The sequence below is a fragment of the Lithobates pipiens genome, unplaced genomic scaffold, assembly GCF_037356315.1.
Source record: "Lithobates pipiens isolate NorthernLeopardFrog02 unplaced genomic scaffold, aLitPip1_a1.2 Scaffold_23, whole genome shotgun sequence".
Taxonomy (NCBI): Eukaryota; Metazoa; Chordata; class Amphibia; order Anura; family Ranidae; genus Lithobates; species Lithobates pipiens.
The window spans coordinates 88,358,354-88,379,610 of NW_027507785.1; the positions used below are offsets into that span (position 1 = coordinate 88,358,354).

Below are 21,257 nucleotides of genomic sequence, written 5' to 3' on the forward strand. Positions count from 1 at the left end.
AAATTGACTGTAAATTTTGCGTTTCTTCCATTTGCGAATAATTGCACCAACTATTGTCACCCTCTCACCAAGATGCTTGGCAATGGTCTTGTAGCCCATTCCAGCCTTGTGTAGGTCTACAATCTTGTCCCTGACATCCTTGGACAGCTCTTTGGTCTTGCCCATGGTGGAGAGATTAGAATCTGATTGATTATTTCTGTGGGCAGGTGTCTTCTAATACAGGAAACAAACAGAGTAGGAGCACTTCCTTTAAGAGAGTTCTCCTAATTTAAGCTTGTTACCTGTATAGAAGACACCTGGGAGACAGAAATCTTGCTAATTGATAATAGATAGGGAATCAATTACAAACCCATTTATAACTTTTTTGAAATGCGTTTTTCTGGATATTTTTGTTATTCTGTCTCTCACTGTTAAAATAAACCTACCGTTAAGATTAAAGCCTGATCATTTCTTTGTCCATGGGCAAACATACAAAATCAGTAGGGGATCAAATACTTTTCCCTCTCACTGTATTAGGAGCTCCAATTGAAACCTATTAAAGTGGTTGTAAACCCATATAAAAAAAATAAAAATAAAAAAACACACCTGCAAAAAACCTGCTCACTATGAAATACCTTAAATCGCAGCTGTTGGAGCAGTCCCCGTACACCGACCACATATCTCCCAGAGTTATTTCCGGGTTGCGCGTGGGAGCCGCCGGTTTACGCCACACGCCCTTTAGAAACGGCACGAACAAGCAGTTTCTTCAGTGCACATACACCGATGAGGTCAGCACAAGGGTATAGGGTATATATCTCCTAAACCGTGCAGGTTTAGGTGATATTTACAGAACCTACAGGTAAGCCTTATTTTAGGCTTACCTGTAGGTACAAGTGGTGTAACAGGGTTTACAACCACTTTAAAGCCAAAAATGCCAAAAAAGGAGCTCCTGTACATGGAACGCTTAGTATCAAGTGTTGAAATTCTTCTGGAAAAGCACTTCAAATAAAAGGTGTGCATGAGGGCCAAGAGGCAGTATAGGTAAAGCTAAAAAGATGAGCCAAAATATACAAACTTTGCTTAGACCAAAACAAGCAGCAGTTTCATGCCAGCTAAACTATCACGTCATGGAAAGGTTTAAAATTTTGCACCGCTTACTATTATCAGCCATAACATTCTGGGTACATGGGTATATACAGTATACACACAGTGTGTGTGTGTGTGTATTTTACACACACATTTACATTTATTTTTGTCTGTTGGCTGAACTGGATGGACTATTTCTTTTTTTCTCAACCAGATCAAATATACAGTTATGCTCATAAGTTTACATACCCTGGCAGAATTTATGATTTCTTGGCTATTTTTCAGAGAAAATGAATGATAACACAAAAACATTTCTTTCACTCAAGGCGTTTGGCTGAAGCCAATTATTATCACTCAACTGTGTTTACTTGACTTAAAACATAATGGCAACAGAGAAACTACCCAAATCACCCCTATCAAAAGTTTAAATACCCTGGTGATTTTGGTCTGATAACACGCACACAAGTTGACACAAAGGGATTTGAATGGCTATTAAAAAGGTAACCACCCTCACCTGTGATCGGTTTGTGTGTAATTAGTGTGTGTATAAAAGGTCAATGAGTTTCTGGACTCCTAACAGACCCTTACATCTTTCATCCAGTGCTGCATGACGTTTCAGGATTCTGAGTCATGGGGAAAGCAAAAGAATTGTCAAAGGATTTGAAGGAAAAGGTAGTTGAACGGTATTGAACAGGAAAGGGATATAAAAAAAATATCCAAGGAATTGAGAATGCCAATAAGCAGTGTTCAAACCCTAATCAAGAAGCGGAAAATTAGGGTTTCTGTTGAAACCAAACCACGGTCAGGTGGACCAACTAAAATTTTAGCCACAAATGCCAGGAAAATTGTTCTGGACGCAAAGAAAAACCCACAAATAACTTCAGGTGAAATACAGAACTATCTGAAAACATGTGGTGTGGCTGTTTCAAGATGATTAATAAGGAGGCACTGGAAAGATTTGCTGCATCATTGAGTCGCCAGAAGAAAGCCATTACTACGCAAATGCCAGAAAGCATCCCACTTACAATATGCCAAACAGCACAGAGATAAGCCTCAAACCTTCTGGTACAAAGTCATTAGGAGTGATGAGACCAAATTTGAGCTTTTTTGCCACAACCATAAATGCTACATTTGGAGAGGAGTCAACAAGGCCTGTGATGAAGGGTACAGGAGGTGGATCACTGATGTTTTGGGGATGTGAGCTACAAAGGCACAGGAAATTTGGTCAACAATTGTTGGCAAGATGAATGCAGTATGTTATCAAAAAATACTGGAGGAACATTTGCATTCATCAGCCAGGAAGCTTTGCATGGGACGTACTTGGACATTCCAACATGACAATGATCCAAAACACAAGGCCAAGTCGACCTGTCATTGGCTACACCAGAATAAAGTTCTGGAGTGGCCATCTAAGTCTCCTGACCTCAATATCATTGAGTTACTCTGGGGAGATCTCAAACTTGCAGTTCATGCAAGACAGCCCAAGAATTTACAGGAACTGGAGGCTTTTTGCCAAGAGGAATGGACAGCTTTACCATCTGAGAAGATAAAGATCCTCATCCACAAATACCACAAAAGACTTCAAGCTGTTATTGATATTAAAAGGGGGCAATACATGGTATTAAGAATTGGGGTATGTAAACTTTCGATCAGGGTCATTTGGGTAGTTTATGTTGCCATTATGATTTAAAAAGAGTAAACACAGTTGATTGATAATAAATGGCTTCAGCTAAGTACTAACCATGAGTGAAAGAAAAATGTTTGTTATTCATATTCTCTGAAAAACATCCAAGGAATCATAAATTCTGCCAGGGTATGTAAACTTATGAGCACAACTGTATATGAAAAAGCATATATCCAAATTCTAGAAGTCAAAAACTATGGGTTGTTTTTTGGACGAATTTACACTTTTGTTCTTTTAATACAGAATTCTGTATATAAAACAAAACATAATGAACAGCAGTTCTATCGGATGATCGGGCTTCATAGCTGTGAATGGATTGAGCACAATGTGTGTTTGACCCTGTCATAAATTTTAAAGTTGCCAAAATCAATACCTTGCAGAAGATCCACCAAACTCTGCTTCGTCCAAGAGTAATGGACCCCCACAAAGTCTGCTGGGAAATCAACACCTTCTGGGAGTCCTGAACTCCTGTGTCACCCTCAGCACTTGGTAGTTCCTCCTGCCAACCTCCATGTTAATGCAGGACACAATAGAGACATGGAGGAGAGCAATATGGGGGGGGGGGGGGGAACGGGAAATCAGCAGTCCCAGAAGTGGGGGTTTCCCAGCAGACTTTGGGTGTCCATTACTCATTAGCATTGGTATGGGCAGTATGAAAGCTAAATATTTCCAAGCCTTCTTTTGCAGGATAATTGTTTTGACAGTTCACATTTGTGGCTCACTTTAAAGTGGATCTCCAGGGAAAATGAAAACTAAACCTTGCCATAGATCCCCCTCCACACTGCAAGGGTTACATTCTTGCTTTCTCTGGGGGAGAGGAATAAGCAAAAATACTTACTTTGTCTCTAGCCCCCCTGGCAGCTAGTGCCTTCTGGCACACCAAGATCAAGGCTGAGCCCTTGACATCCTCACACACCACTGGTCCTGTGCTGTATGTGATGTGATCAGAGAGGCTAGGCAGCAGATTTGGGCGACCGGTTGCATGGTGGGAAGAAAGCCCACAGGAGCAATTCTTAAGGAAAGCTTTTCTACTTCTACCTCTACCCCTAGAAAAAATTAGCAAAAGGGCCATATATGTGGGCATCTTTGGGCACAAGTGAGGCAGAGATGCAATTAGCACCCATCAAAATCAATGACAGGCTGAAATATATGGGGCATACGTCCCTAAATGTAAGAACTGCTCAGGACAGTGTACGGCCATCATGCATTTCAGCCTACCATTGATTTTGAGAAGCTGTTGGCAGTGGGCTGTACACTACACCTGTGCCTCCCTGGCTGCGGCATGAGACCTTAAACCCATTCAGTGCACAGGGGGCGCTAATACAAAGAATCACTTCAGCTTTCAGCAGAGTTGTGCTTTAATAAACACTCTCATGAAAAAAATAAAAAATAAAATAAAAAACGTACAAGCTGCCATTGCTAACCTCACTTTAAGAAAATGCCAGCTGCCTGGTTGTCCATTATGCAAAAAGTACTTCTTTTGACCTTTTAGACCTACCAGGAAATAGCTAGAATTTATTTTTCTTTTCATCAAGTTAAATTCTGTGGAAAAAACAAGCAAAGAAATTCATCTCAACTACCACAGAAAAAAATAAAAAATGGTATAATACGGTGTGCTGTGATATAAAGTGTACATAATCTCATATGAAAGTAACAGTAACCAACAGGACCGAGCAAAAGGTGTGAGCGAGCCCAGACAGTGATCAAAGCTACAGAGCTAGCATCCCGTATACATCTCACAGCTATTAGGTACAACGTTGGTATCCCGTATACCACACACAGCCCTCATTAGGCACAGTGTTGTTATCCCATATACCACACACAGCCCTCATTAAGTACAGCGTTGTTATCCTGTATACCTCACAGAACCCTCATTAGGTAGTTACAGCATTGTTATCCCGTATACCTCACACAGCCCTCATTAGGTAGGTACAGCATTGTTATCCCGTATACCTCACACAGCCCTCATTAGGTAGGTACAGCTTTGTTATCCCGTATACCTCACACAGCCCTCATTAGGTAGGTACAGCTTTGTTATCCCATATACCTCACACAACCCTCATTAGGTACAGCATTGTTATCCCGCATACCTCACACAACCCTCATTAGGCACAGTGTTGCTATCCCATATACCACGCACAACCCTCATTAGGCAAGTACAGCGTTGTTATCCCGTATACCTCACACAGTCCTCATTAGGTAGGTACAGCGTTGTTATCCCGTATACCTCACACAACCCTCATTAGGTAGGTACAGCTTTGTTATCCCGTATACCTCACACAGCCCTCATTAGATACAGCGTTGTTATCCCGTATACCACACACAACCCTCATTAGGCAAGTACAGCGTTGTTATCCCGTATACCTCACAGAACCCTCATTAGGTAGGTACAGCATTGTTAGCCCATAAAGCTCACACAGCCCTTATTAGGTACAGTGTTGTTATCCCGTATACCACACACAACTCTCATTAGGCAGTGTTGTTATCCCATATACCACACACAGCCCTCATTAGGTAGGTACAGCGTTGTTATCCCGTATACCTCACACAACCCTCATACCTATAGGACCTGTATCCCATATACTTTCTAAAACCGTCATAATTACAGAACTATTGTTCCAAATACCTCACACAACCCTCACAGCTCCAGCACCATTATGCTGTACACATCACACAACTCTCACTTCAGTTAATGTGCTTTCAGTTTCCATTCTGCACACATCAGCTGCACTTGGCACAGTATATAGTATATAAATCTGTGCTCTGCGTTTCTATAACCCTCCTGCAAATATGGGCCTATTTACAGCATTGCACTGTGATAATGTGCACGGTAATGCATGTTTTATATGTGTTCAATCGTAATGCATGTTAAAAGTGCATGTGTGCTTCATACACCACAGCGCACAGTATTTGCTTCCAATGGAAGCATTTTGTAATATCTGTTCAATGAGAGCAAAAAATACCTGTTGGTCCGGCCAGAAATTCAGAGCTGTCCTGTGCATATCTATCTGAAGGAACCTTATTAGCCCTTCTTGTTCTTATCTGAGGAGTACAGAACAATTTGATAATGTGAAGAACAAAATAGGGGTTTGAGTAGTTCAGCAAAAGACAAGTGGGCAGGGCTGACACCGGACAGGCCTCAAAAATGCTGTGTGTTTTCAGCCCACAAAAGGACTGAGAAGGGGGGCACATTTCTGGCAGATCAATAGGTATTCTTCTGTACCGGAGGGGTCTTTAGAGGGAAAAAAAAAAATGCAGGAAATGTGCTCTGCAAGGCATACAGATGTCTTCATTCTGCCCTGATATACACAAAGCAGAACCACCGCTAGACCATGAAATAACAGATGTACTAAATGTTAGGTGTTTAGAAAGAGCAGATTATAACACACACATTATAGTCTTCATCTATATAAGATATACACATTAATAACCCCTGTGATTCTATCTGTGGAGATAAAACACATTAAAGAAAAGCCAAATTTGTACTGTAATTATCTATCCCATACAGATATGGTACAGTACAGACAGTTCTGAGTACTTCCCCATGTATAGGTCTTATTTGCATATATGATCAGCAATTCTCAACTTCATTATATATACACCAGCAGATGTATTCCAAACACCCCTTAGTATACAGTATATGTACAACTGATTGTAAATAAACAGAGAGATTACATAAACTATTTATAACAGATTATAACACACTGCATCCTATGGAGACATACTCAGTGACAGATTACAGGCAACATCAGGAATATATATATTGTACGGTATATACTGTACATCTTGTGTATATAGTATACTGTATCATATGTAATATAATGTACTGTACACACTATATAAAGTACTGTGTGCTATACGTATATAATAAATGTACCATGCATCATATGTATACTGTATGTCTTGTGTATGCAATATATAATGTATTGTATAATACACACACTATATAAAGTACTGTGTGCCATATGTATATAATAAATGTGATATATATTTTTTTCATTAATTATACTGTATGCCATTTGTATGTACTATATAATGTGCTGTAAATCATAACACACACACACATACTATATAATACAACGTACAACACATGTATGTACTAAAGAGACATAACCTGTGACATATGTTATAGGAGCATATATATATATATATATATATATATATATATATATATATACATACACACACACATATACCCATATAAATATCATCCCTTCATATTTTTGTGATGAAGATGAGATAACTAAAGTTCTGCTCCTGAATACCGTGTATCAGTGATGTATGATGTACACCCTCCATGTACCAGTGATATGTATGATGTACACCCTCCATGTATCAGTGATATGTATGATGTACACCCTCCATGTACCAGTGATGTGTATGATGTACACCCTCCATGTATGATGTACAGGACGGGGTACAGATGACACGCAGGGAGGGAGTAGAGTACACACAGCACTCCATATACACACACACACGCATGCATACCGCAGCACTCTATACACATATATATGTATGTATACACACTCACAGTGTGGGACTGCAGGCTCTGGCTGGCCTCAATGACAGCGGTGAGCGGTGCGGTGTCATCCAGAGACAGTTTATTGGACGGCGGCTTCTCCATGAACGCCATCCCGGCAACCCCGAGACAACACTACTGAGCGCAGGCCCGGTCACTCAGGGGGGCGTGCCCAGGGGGCTGCGGGTGGGGCTACCGTGACATGATGGGCGTTCCAGGAGACAGTGTCACGAGGAAGAGGGGTGTGACTTTGCCATTGGGGCGTGTACGGGAGGGAGGAGCTGACACCATCTCTGGGTCCTAGAGAGAGTGTTATCACTGCACAGAGCTGTCTATGGTCTGATCTATGTACAAGGCTCTGTGTGTACAATCCTCCTTGTGTACAAGGCCCTGATGATACTGAGGCCTCCAGGCACACATTTACATCATTAACCACTAGCTGTCCGGGGAAATTTGACATCTTTCCTATACATGTAAAAAACAATTTTTTTTTTTTTGCTAGAAAGTTACTTAGAACCTCTCCAACATGATATATTTTCTGAACGCAGAGGCCCTGGAGAATAAAATGGTGTTTGATACAAATTTTTAGGTCATGTGATATTTGCACAATGGTTTATCAAATGCAAATTTACAAAAAAAAAAGCTTCAAAAGCCTACATACGTGTGTTTCTGTGGGCTGTGTTTGTATGGGCACAGCCGCCCTTTAATTTTAATGGGCCTGCGTCTCCTGCAGGAAAAGGTGCATGCATCTTTTTCAAAATGCAGTCTGCAGAGAAATTACGTGATCATTTTCACCAAGCGATTTCCCTGCAGTTCCCGCACTTGCATTGCGTTTTACATACATGGTGTGCCATTCAAAATGAATGTTAGCCCCTTGCGTATAACTGCGATTCCTGCACCCGCATTCCACACGCAGTGAACCAAGCCTTATAGGTTACCAGGCTGGAGTTAAACGTGAGCTCTAGCACTAGAATTATTGCTCTCACGCTGGCGTTCCCAGCGATACCTCACGTGTGGTGTGATCACTTTTTACATATACATGCCAGACCTAAGTGAGCATTTGCGCATGAGCAAGCACAGGGGCTCAAAGGCGCTTTACACTTTTTCAATTATTCTTTCATTCAACTTTATTGTTATTACAAGGGGTTATAGCATCGACAAGTACTCTTTATGGAGACAACAGAGGTCTATTAGACCTCTGATATCTCCCCACCCGCCAAAGCAGCGGATGAAACACAGCACTATAAGGCCTCTTTCACACTGGGACGGTGGGTGCGTCGGTGGTAAAGCGCCGATATTTTTAGCGGCGCTCTACCGTCAATTTCATGGCACTATTCGGCCGCTATCGGGGGTTAAAACCATTGCAAAGCGCTGCTGCAGCAGCGCTATGACGGAGCTATAGCCACACTGCCCCATTGATTTCAATGGGCAGGAGCGATGTATACACCACTCCGTCACCGCTCCAAAGATGCTGCTAGCAGGACTTTTTTTAGCCCCCTGCCAGCGCGCCGCTCAAGTGTGAAATCCCTCGGGGGGTTTCACATTGGAGAGAAAGTAGCGGCTCTTTCGGGGCACTTTACAGGTGCTATTTTTAGAGTTATATCGCCTGAAAAAGCGCTCCCCCAATGTGTAAGGGGTCTAACCAGAACTGATGAAATCCTCGCTGCCTCTGGCTTCATTCATCACAGAGGAAATCAGGGAACGGATGTTTCTCTGTCTACACTGTGGGCAGCTGACCTGTCACTGACAGTGGAACAGGAGAGCCCGAATCGTTAGTGGTAGGGCATGGGGGGCTGGGGCTCTAAAAGTTATCTGGGCAGCTGTAAAGCCGCTTGAATCACTTTTACAGCAAAGTTTATTGCTGGCTCTAAATATAATACCAGTATCGTTGCTGCAGGTGCAGCCCTGATCCTGGTAGAACCACTTCCTGCTCAAAACATTTATATACATATGCTGGACAGGAAGTGGTTAAAGGAGTTCTCTGGTCACAGCACACACTTTGACTTTATAAGATCAGCATTGTAAGACTGATGACGCCTGGGTGATTTTGTTCCCCCATTTTGCTACAGCAATCTGTCACTAAGAAAATACTAATGATTTTCTAGAGGATCACTAATATGCACATTTTTGGAAGCAATTTGTTGCACTAACACTCAGCTATTAAAGCCTCGTACGCACGAACGGATTGTTGGCCAACAAAGCATCAGACTTTTGTCTAAAGGGCGTGTGCCATGAACTTGTCTTGCATAAAAACAGTACACAGTTGTCGGCCAACAAACGTAGTGATGTACTACATGGAATTTCAGCTCTTGAGCGCCACCCTTTGGGCACCTTCTGCTAATGCGTTGTTTGGTGAGCATTGATTCCGAGCATGTGTGTTTGTACTTTGGACTTTTGTGTGATGGACTTGTGTACACACGATACGAAAATCTGACAACAAACCGTGGTCTGCCGAAAATATACTAGCCTGCTAACCAACTTTTGTTGGCGGAAAGTTGGCCAACAATTGTCTGAAGAAGTGTACTAACGGTCGGATTTTAGGCAGTCTATCATCACACAATTCCTGAAAATCCGATCGTGTGTACGAGTCTTTAGATTCATCAGTGTTTTGGCTCGGAAGTTCTCCTCCCTCCCTCCCTGCCCCTGCAGTCTTCTGGGACACTGACAGGTCCCAGAAGACTGCATCCACCACTGACGATGCGCAGTGCGACTCGTGCATGCCCAGCGGGCATCTGGCTGTGAAGCAGCAAGCTGTCACAGCCTGGTGCCCATATTGAAGATGCCGGCGCCCGCGAAGAAAGACAACGAGTGAGACTGACTAGGGTGAGCACTATGCTTAGCTACCAAACAGAGCACAACCGCCCAATGCTGTAGCAAATCGCCAGTGACCTTGGCATTTTAAATTGTTAGCTATAGACTGAGGTTAACCACCGGCATTAGCGATCAGTGGAAGTGATTAATCTCTGTAAAAAAAAAAAAAAAGTGCGTCATCCACCTAACAGCAAAACAAAAATTATTTGACAATCCAATATAAGCTTACATGAAAAATCTTCTTTCGTGTCATGAATGCTGTCTATCTGCTGGCCAATTCTTTCCACAACTTTCTGGATTCCCTACATGTGTTGCAGCATCTCTCTGCACTCACTAAGGACTACATATCCCATAGAACAGTGCTGCCTACAAGCAGTGAATCCTGTATTGACTCTGCCTCCTGAAACTCCTCCTCTCAGCACCTCTGTAGTTCAGAGGGAAGGCTCTGTGAAATGGGCAAAGTGACTACATGTCAAAGAATTCAAGGCTATAAATGTGTGGGGATCTTCACCAAGTAATTTCACTAACAGATTTCAAGATTGTTCAGATTAATCCAGTGGGTATAGAAAAGAATCACCCCATTTTAAATTAATTACATTTTGTTGCTTTGCCGCCTGAAATGGAGACAGACACAATTTTTGTTTTATCCAGCTGTATTTATTCAGTGCAACCTATAAACATCCAAGTAAAAGCTATCACCAACATGTCCGAAAAAAAAATCAAAAACAAAATCACCGAGTTGTAAAAAGAACCCCCCCCCCATGTCAGTATTTTGTTGAACCACCTTCTGCTTCAATTACAGCCTTTAATCTGTTGGGATATGTCTCTACTAAATTTTCACATCTAGACTGTAATATTTGCCCACTCTGCTCAAGTTCATTTAAATTAGACGGTGACCGTTTGTGGACTGCAGTCTTCAAGTCATTCTACAGATTTTTCAATTGGGTTTAAGTCTGGGTTCTGACTAGACCATGCAAGGACATTCACCTTTTTCTCCTTCAACCACTGTGTGGTCATTTTTGCTCTATGTTTTGGGTCATTGTCATGTTGGAAGGGAAACCTTCTTCCCATTGATGACATTTTGGCAGAGAGCAGCAGGCTTTCCTCAAGAATGACGGTATTTTGTCCCATACATTTTTCTTATATCCTATCCTGACAAGTGCTCCAGAGAAACACCCCATGTCAGAATATTACCACCTCCACGCTTTACTGTAGGAATGGTGTTATTTGGATGGTGAACTGTAATAGATTTCCACCAGACACATTGTTTGATGTTGAGGCCAAATAATTACATTTTAGTCTGATCTGACCATAACCCCTTTTTTCCATCTGGACTCAGAATCTTCTTGCGGCCTTTCTTGAGAAGTGGCTTTTTTTTTTTTGCAGCCCCCCGATAAAAGCCACATTTGTGCAGGATTGGTGATATTGTTGTCACATGCACACAATGACCACTCTTTGTCATAAATTCATGCAGGCTTTTAGGCCTCTTGGTAGCCTCTCTCACCAGTTTCCTCCTGGCTCTTTCATCCAATTTGGAGTGGCATCCTGATCCAGGGAGGGTCTGCGTGGTACCCAATACCTTCCACTTCTTCATAATAGACTTTACTGTGCTTCTAGGAATCGATAAAGCCTTTGAAATTTGTTTGTATCCATCTTCTGACTTGTGCCTTTCCACAACTTTATCCTGGAAATCTTTTGACAGTGCCTTGCCACTCATAGTTGATTGTTTGCTTCAGTTGCACTACCAGGCACTGAAATGCTCCAGGAAAGCTTGGTTCTTGCTGTGCTAATCAAAGTGACCACAGCTGATTACAGGGGAAAATTAAATGGCGTTGTGTGCCATTGAGGAGGTGATTAGCTACACCTGATTGAGTTTACAAGTCATTTTTAGGAGAGGGAAATCCTTTTTCCAACTCTGTGATTCTGTTATTTTGTGACATTGGTGTCATTTCTTTCACTTGGGTGTTATAAGTTGCACAGTAAATACAGCTGGATAAAACAAAAACTGTCTTTTTTTTCAGGCTGCAAAGTAACAAAATGTGATTATTTTAACCGCTTGTCAACCACCTCACACCGATATACATCGGCAGAAGGGCTCATACAGGCAAATTAACGTACTTGTACATGGCCCATCAAGAGGCAGCCAGCGGGCATGCATGCCCACGGCAAGCTCCGCAAGTCGATGCCCGCGATCGCCTCACAGAGAGGAAGAATGAGGAGATGCTAATGTAAACAAGCATCTCCCCGTTCTGCCTAGTGACAGTGTCACTGATCTCTGTTCCTTGTGATCAGAAGCAGAGATTAGTGACTTGTCACACGTAGCCACGCCTCCCCCACAGTTAGAAACACTCCCCAGGACACACTTAACCCCTACATTGCCCCCTAGTGGTTAACCTCTTCACTGCCAGTACAATTTACACAGGAATCAGTGCATTTGTATAGCACTGATTGCTGTACAAATGACAATGGTCCCAAAAATGTGACAAAAATGTCCGATGTGTTCACCATAATGTCGCAGTCATGACAAAAAAATAAATAAAAGAAAATCGCTGATTGACGCCATTACTAATAATAATAATAAAAAAAAAAAAATGCCATAAAACTATCCCCTATTTTGTAGAGGCTATACCTTTTGCGCAAACCAAACGCTTATTGCGTTTTTTTTTTTTACCAAAAATATGTAGAAGAATACGTAATCGGGCTAAACTGAGGAAAATAAAAATGTTTTAGATATTTTTGGGGAATATTTATTAAGGCAAAATGTAAAAAAATAATGCATTTTTTTCAAAATTGTCGCTTTTTTTGTTTATAGAACAAAAAATAAAAACCGCAGAGGTGATCAAATACCACCAGAAGAAAGCTCTATTTGTGGGGGAAAAAAATACGTCAATTTTATTTTGGAGCCACGTCCGCACCATTGTCAGTTAAAGCAACGCAGTGCCGAATCGCAAAAAGTGCTCTGGTCAGGAAGGGGGTAAATTCTTCTGGGGCTGAAGTGGTTAAAGGAGGGCAATTCTTTTCTTTACCCACTGTAGGAGTAAGCTAGAAATAATTGAAACAACATAGGGATTTCACATTCTGATGATACACTTTCAATACAAATGTTGCTTTTACATACACATTTAACCAGCACACTGTCCAACTCCAGAAGCTTTGGATAAGTGATTTTTTTTTTAGAAGTTATTGTTATATGTTAGACTTGTGTTTCCTGCCTAACAAGCTTTTGCAGTAATCAATTGTATGTAAAAGGCAAATGTAATTTAGCTGTAGGTAGAACACCTACATGTGTATAAAGTGTGGGGACCAGCTGCAGGATCTCCTGCCAAACCTGCTACAAAGTGGAAATAGAGACAGTATGTACAGTATATCACAAAAGTGAGTACACCCCACAAATTTTTGTAAATATTTTATTACATCTTTTCAGGTGACAAAAAAAACTGAAAACAAAATGATATAAAACACACAGGAGCGACTTAGGCGCCTGACAAGTTGCGTCCCGTTCTGTACAATGGAACAGTTCTCCGATTCCTGTACTACTTTTGGGGCGACTTCAGGCGACTTGCATTGACTTCTATACAGAAGTCATTTTGCAAGCCGCCGCTGAAGTCGGAAGCAGGTCGCCTGAGACAGTCGCGCTGCCTCAGTGTGAACCGACTCTAAAGTGTTAAACTACATATATTCACTATAAATAAGCAAGATACAAAAGGCAACAATATCCCTAAATCCCCTATAAAAGACCAGAGGAGGATCGCTAGTGCAGGGGGTGATTCTCCAGTGGTCAAAACAACTCCCCAAAAGCTATATAACAGATGATCCAAATAAATCTCCTCTCAAAAATTAAGGGGAGATAAAAATCATGCAGTAGGTGGGTCCCTTCCTCCCCCAATATAACACACCCCCTATAAGCACCCGTTAATTCCCCAAGCCACCTAGGGCGAGATCTGAACTGGACAATTCCTGAAAGGGACAGTGTGATTCTGTAATCACAGAAATAGTTCACACTATTCCACAAGATGCACGTCATTCCCACTGAAAGTCAATCAGTCAGGGATACAGGTAATGTCATAAGAAGAGGACACACTAAAATGATAAATAATAATCCAAAAGAAAGAAAAAAAGGGGGTGAAATAAGATAATCCTCATAAGGCATGTCCTCAAATATGAAGAAAATGCTGCTGTTCTATCTTGACAAAGGCACATGAATAGTTGAACAATAACAGACACTGAGTTGAGCTGAATGGATCACTAGACACTCCAGTCCAAAATGGATCCGGTATATTACACAAATAAGAACAATCTCACAGATATCGTCAGTGTAGCCATATGCCAGGGTTCCCACAGCATGCAGGTATATCCTAAAGGGCAATTTGTAGTGATAATATTAAATAGAGCACTGTTACGGTTACTTACTGATAGCTGGTCACACAGAGATCTCTCCAATGCGAGATGAGATTTAATCTGTCCGTCTATATGCAATAGTCATAGATCTCCAGCTGATGATTTCTGATCTGTGGTTCTTATAGTAATTCCACATCCAAATGGGGTATCAGTGTAGAACAAACTGTTGGTGATCCATAAAATAATTTAGTCCATGGCCGCAGTGTCTGTTCTCAATAGTCGGTTATCCATATAGAGGTCACTAGTGCTGTTCATATACAATCTTGAAATCATCAAAGTTCCAGTTCAGTTTCTCAAGCCCACAGAAAAGTGTTGGCTAGGGTAGGCGAGCAAAAACAGGTGTGCTTATCCCAGAGCTAAAAGCTAAGCCTTAACCTTAACCCTCTTGGGCATGGAGTTCACCAGAGCTTCACAGGTTGCCACTGGAGTCCTTTTCCACTCCTCCATGAGAACATCACAGAGCTGGTGGATGTTGGAGACCTTGCGTTCCTCCACCTTCCGTTTGAGAATGCCCCACATATGCTCAATAGGGTTTGGAGACATGGTTGACCAGTCCATCACCTTTACCCTCAGCTTCTTCAGCAAGGCAGTGGTCATCTTGGAGGTGTGTTTGGTGTTATGTTGGAATACTACCCAGCGGCCCAGTCTCTGAAGGGAGGGGGATCATGCTCTGCTTCAGTATTTTACAGTACATGTTGCCAGACTGTAGGCAAGACACACTTGTCTTTGTACTCCTCACCCGGTTGCCACCACACACGCTTGACTCCATCTGTACCAAATAAGTTGATCTTGGTCTCATCAGACTACAGGACATGGTTCCACTAATCCATGTCCTTATTCTGCTTGTCTTCAAACTATTTGCAGGATTTCTTGTGCATCATCTTTAGAGGAGGCTTTCTTCTGGGACGACAGCCATGCAGACCAATTTGATGCAGCGTATGGTCTGAGCACTGACAGGCTGACACCCCCCCCCCCCCCCCCCCCAAACCTGCAACCTCTGCAGCAATGCTGGCAGCACTCATACGTCTATTTCCCAAAGACAACCTCTGGATATGACGCTGAGCATGTACTCTCAACTCCTTTGGTCAACCGTGACGAGGCCTTTTCTGAGTGGAACTTGCCCTGTTAAACCTCTGCATGGTCTTGGCCACTGTGCTGCAGCTCACTTTCAGAGTCTTGGCAATCTTATTATAGCCTAGGCCAGTGATGGCGAACCTTGGCACCCCAAATGTTTTGGAACTACATTTCCCATGATGCTCAACTACACTGCAGAATGCACGTGCATCATGGGAAATGTAGTTCCAAAACATCTGGGGTGCCAAGGTTCACCATCACTGGCCTAGGCCATCTTATGTAGAGCAACAATTCTTTTTTTTTTTTTCAGATCCTCAGAGTTCTTTGCAATGAGGTGCAATGTTGAACTTCCAGTGACCAGTATGAGAGAGTGAGAGCAGTAACAAATTTAACACACCTGCTCCTTATTCACACCTGAGACCTTGGAACACTAATTCCACGTTCACACGATCGGCATTCTGGCCAGAAAAAGACAGATGAGAGCTTTTCATCGGAAAATGTGACCGTGCGTATGCACCATTGGAATTTAGCTGTCCGAATTTCCGCCAGCCAAAAATTGATAGCATGTTCTCAATTTTCCAGACGGAACTCAGAAATTCCGATCGTGTGTATGCAATTCCGACAGGCCAAAAATCACGCATGCTCAGATTCAACTACGAGACAGAAGCTATTGGCTACTGGTTAATGAACTTCCTTTTTCTAGTCCCGTCATACGTGTTGTACGTCACCACGTTATAAACTATCAGAACTTGGTGTGACCGTGTGTAGGCAAGACGGCTTAAGCCGAATTCCGCTGGAATAACTAGAGCTTTTTCCGACGAGAATTCCGATCGTGTGAGTCGCATGACATCGGGGAGGGAAAATGGCCAATTTGGACATTTTCACTTAGGGGTGTACTCGCTTTTGTTGCCAGCGGTTTCAACATTAATGGCTGTGTGTTGATTTATTTTGAGGGGACAGCAAATTTACACTGTTATACAAGCTGTGCACTCACTACTTTACATTATAGCAAAGTGTCAATTCTTCAGCGTTATCACATGAAGAGATATAATAAAATATTTACAAAAATGTGAGGGGTGTGCTCACTTTTGTGAGATACTGTATGTTCTATGTTACACTTATAGTTGCAGGCATCCTTATTTTGTACAAATCAACAGTCTTCCCTCCCGGAAATGATGGTTAAGGTACTAACTCCTTTTAATGAACACGGTACAAAGGGTAAACCGCGCTACTCAAACAACAAAAGAAAGCAACCTATAAGCAGCAACCCTAATCGTAATACTCCGATATCAAACTAAATAGGTGAACAAAATGAGCTGCGCTAAAAACAACAAAAAATTATAAATTAAAAATTAATCAAACACCTAAAACCTAATCAAAACCTATACCAATAAACGTGAAAAACAATATTGAATTGACAAAAATGTGATTAATAAATAGTATACATGAATACTATCATATCATCATAGAGTGAATAAAGTGTATACTCGGTCTAAAATGAAATTAGTATAAATAATACAGAAAAAACCCCACAATAATTAATGTAAATTGAAAAAAATAATAATGTGTGCTAAATCTAAACGAATAAAATTAACAAAAATAATATTCAAAAACCATAAAAAGTTCATATGTGATGAAGGAAAAAAAAATTATTATTTTTTAGTCCAAAAATATTATTGATTCTTCAAACTTGATATTAGGGTGCAAAAATATCCACAAATGCGTGTATATAGAAAATATTCAAAACAATCCTCCACCAGTGAGAAGAGGGGCCGCTTACCAGAGCTTTAGATCCCAGTGTTAGTGAGATCAGTAAGGCAACAGCACAGAGGTTTCTGGGTGAACCGTCACAGGCATCCCACCATCTACATCTCCAATACGAAGGCTCCAATCGGGGAACGAAGGTGTCGTAGATAGCTGACACCACGCTGTCTCTATCTCCAGTACGAAGCCTCCAATCAGGAAACGAGGGTATCGTGGATCATATATAAAAGATCAAAGACACTCGCATAGCGTAAAACCACTTGGTTTAATAAAGTAGAATTTAAAAAAATTTACACTCACATACGTAAAGAAAAAACGATCACATAAAAAACGAGCCGGCCGGACTCGTGTGCCGCCCGCACTTCCTGGTTGGGCGTAGAACGCGGAGACGTCAGAACGCCTATCTCCCTACGCGCGTTTCGTCACGAACGGACGTGTTCACGGGATGCGGGACGGCGTTCTGACGCACCGCCTATATACAAAATCCTAAACAAACAGCCTCGGTCTGAGCTCCATGTTGTCCTCTCAATCCACCATGTTAGGTGAGGGAAAGAGGACTGGAATGCCCATATTATCGCCCAGTCCACCATTTTACATAAGGAAAAAAGGGTAAAAATTTGCCCTACCATTACGCAGAGGCAAACTCATAATCATAACCCTCCAGATTCTTTTAAGAACCATAAATTAAAAATACAAAATTATCATAAAAGTACATTAAGGGAAAAAAGGAATTAAAAAAATTCCTTTCAAATATCAATTGAAAAGTATATTTATCAGAAGGTATCCAATGAGATAAAAAAAAGTTAGGCACAAACAAAACAGTCCAAACGAATAAACAAAACAGCTTTTGTAGTAAAGATATGTACTGTCCTGTATGTCCAGATACTAATACGTTCTTCATTAAAAAAAATGTTTTTATATATACCAGTGGAAATTGGAAACTTTTTTTAGTAGTAAGACCACAAATACAGAAAAAAATGATAAAGGCAAAAAACCTCATCAAGGACTCATGGAACTCACACCAAGTTTACAGTTAAAAAAGCAACAACAACCACAGGAAGCCTAAGCTATATAAACTATTCCAACCAATCATATATTATTCAAGAATTATCAATAAACGCATTTACGTCTACTTCAATATTAAGACCATGAGGGACGTAACTTTTTAATCTGTGTATCCACATCATTTCAAGCTTGGAAATGCTTCTTACCAAATGGGTTCCCCTCCAATGGGGATTGAACTTGTCAATTCCCATAAAGATTGTGTTGGTAGGGTCTCTATTGTGTGCCAGCAGGTAGTGTTTGGAGACCGAATGCTGGGTATATCCTCTACGGATATTCCCAATATGTTCGTTCAAACGTACATGTAAAGCACGTTTGGTCCGCCCTACATACTGGAGGCCACAAGGGCACTCCAGCATGTAGACCACTGCCTCTGAGCAGCAAGTGATAAAAGGTTCTATGGTGTAAGACCTAGATGTGACCGTAGATCTAAAGGTAGTACTTCTCCTAGACCGACAGCCATTTAAGCTACATACCGTGCATTTCCTGCATTGATAGTACCCAGTAAGGTTCGAGAAAAAATGCGGACGATTAGTGGGTGGGTCCAAAACATTAGGGGCCACCCTGTCCCTCAAAGATGTTACGCCTCTATATACTACTTGGGGTCTGTCAGGCAAAATAGTTCCCAATACCGAGTCGTTCCTAAGTACATGCCAATGTTTTTTAAGTATATGTTTGATCCTAGTGTGTTGACAAGAATAATTGGTGATGAAGGGGTAACGAAAATTGTTTTGACGACCTCCTTCTCGTTCCTTTAGTAAATCGGATCTTTCAACTTGACTAATCTCATCTATCAGACGTGTCAAGGGTTCAGATGGATAGCCTTTATCAATGAACCTCTGAGTGAGAACACGGGCCTGTTGTATAAAAACATCCTGTTCTGTACAGTTACGTCTCAATCTTAAGAGCTGGCTTCTAGGTACTGATTTGAGCCAAGATGGATGATGACAACTAGTAGTAGGTATAAAGGAATTCCTATCGGTGGTTTTAAAGAAAGTTGATGTAATAAAACGTTCTCCCTTAATAGTGATAGTAAGGTCTAAAAAATTAATTTTGGTAAGACTGGCTTCATAAGTGAGGTGTATACCCCTGGTGTTGGCGTTAAGCTCACTCATAAACAGGGAGAGATCCGATTCACTCCCATCCCATAGGAGGAGGATGTCGTCTATGTACCTGGCCCAAAAGGTCAGCTGCGGCCTGACACGAGCATAGACGACATCCTCCTCCCATTTCGCCATAAACAAATTCGCCAAACTAGGGGCATATTTTGCCCCCATTGCGACCCCTTTAATCTGGCGAAAAAAATCCCCTCCAAACCAAAAAAAGTTATGCGTAGCCGCATAGTCTAAAAGTTTCATAATAAAAATTATTTGTTCTGAGGGGAGATCAGAAAACCTCTCTAGGGAATCCGAGACGGCCTCTAGGCCCATACTTTGGGGTATGCTTGTATAAAGTGACGCAACATCTGCAGTCACCAGCAGAGTCCCTTGTTTGGGATGATATCCCCCGAGAAGGTTAATTATATGCCTCGTGTCTTTAATAAATGATGGCATTCGACGCACTAGAGGTTGTAGAAAGAAATCTATATACCTGCCCACCCGGGAAGTGATAGAATCGATCCCACTAATGATGGGTCATCCCGGGGGGCAGGTTAGACTCTTATGGACCTTAGGTAAGTAGTAAATTATAGGGATTCTAGGAGTTTTTGGGACAAGAAAGGCCTTTTCTTTCTTATTTAAGATTCCCTGATCGAATCCCTCTGCAACAAGGGACTCCAAAGTTCTTTTGTATTGTGCATTTGGATTAGAGGGTAGGGAGATGTAAGTAGCCCTATCTCCCAAAATCCGATTCATCTCGCCTATATAGTCATCCTTATTAAGGATGACTATGCCCCCCCCTTTGTCCGCTGGGCGGATGACCACATTTTTATTGTTGCAGAGGGATTCAATGCCAGCATCAATCACCTCTTTATTTCTAACTTTTTTTATACGCAAGTCTTCAAGGTCTTTGAGGGCCAGATCACGAAAGACTTTTAAAGAGGGACACAGATGCCCAGGTGGGTTGAAAAGTGATGGGTTAGAAAGCCCCGAGTGACAATAGTCACCAGCGGCATTTCTAAGAAAATTGGTAGGGTTTGAAGCTACATATCTTTGGATATTAAGTTTTCTCACATACCTATGAATATCCATGTATGTTTGGAACTTATTCATGTTTTTGGCTGGGGCAAACTTGAGGCCCTTATCCAGGACACTCAGTTCGCAATTACTAAGAGTGGCCGAGCTAAGGTTAAAGATACCTGCACCAGTTATGTTCTTGGTCTTTTTGGGCTGAGTACGCCTCCCCCCTCTAGTTCCTCTCTTAGCTCGACCACTCTTTTGATGCCTTGGTTTGGCCTGGGAAAACCCCAATTGCTGTGGCTTGGGTTAATACCCAAGTTGCCATTACCAGAGTTTCCCTGAATGTCACTGTAGGGACCCATATTGTTGGGCCTCAGGTTAGTCATACCCTCCATAGGTGGAAACCCCGAATCCTGTAAAGGCAAAAAGCTGTTTTGTGTAGGAATATTAAATTGAGATTGGTAGTCCACATCATAATGTACCACTTGGCTGTTATTATAAGCTGTTGGTGGGTTAGGTTTTGGATATTGAGAAGGGAGGGGTAATTGATTATAAGTAGGAGATGGAAAATAACCCTGTTTAGAAGCAAAGCTTCCCATCCATCCAGGGGGAGGTACAAACGGTCTCTCCTGTCCCCAGTTTGGAGGGGGGGCAGCCTGACCATAATAAGGAGAGGGGGCTTGGGCATATGTGTGGGGGAGAGGGGGGGCATTCTGACGTTGCCCACCTCGTCCCCTTCCTCTATTGTCATGCCCCTGAGGGG

At 41.8% G+C, this 21,257-nt stretch overlaps 1 protein-coding gene across 1 annotated transcript in view; it reads right to left on the reverse strand.

Annotated features, from left to right (window-relative positions):
* Positions 1-7,445, reverse strand: part of PXK (PX domain containing serine/threonine kinase like) — a 152,002-nt gene extending 144,557 nt beyond the window's left edge. The window contains exon 1 of the mRNA XM_077451985.1: positions 7,281-7,445. Within this exon, the coding sequence (XP_077308111.1) occupies positions 7,281-7,382 (102 nt within the window). The 5' untranslated portion in view covers positions 7,383-7,445. The remainder of the gene's footprint in view (positions 1-7,280) is intronic.
* Between the last annotated feature and the right edge of the window lie 13,812 nt (positions 7,446-21,257).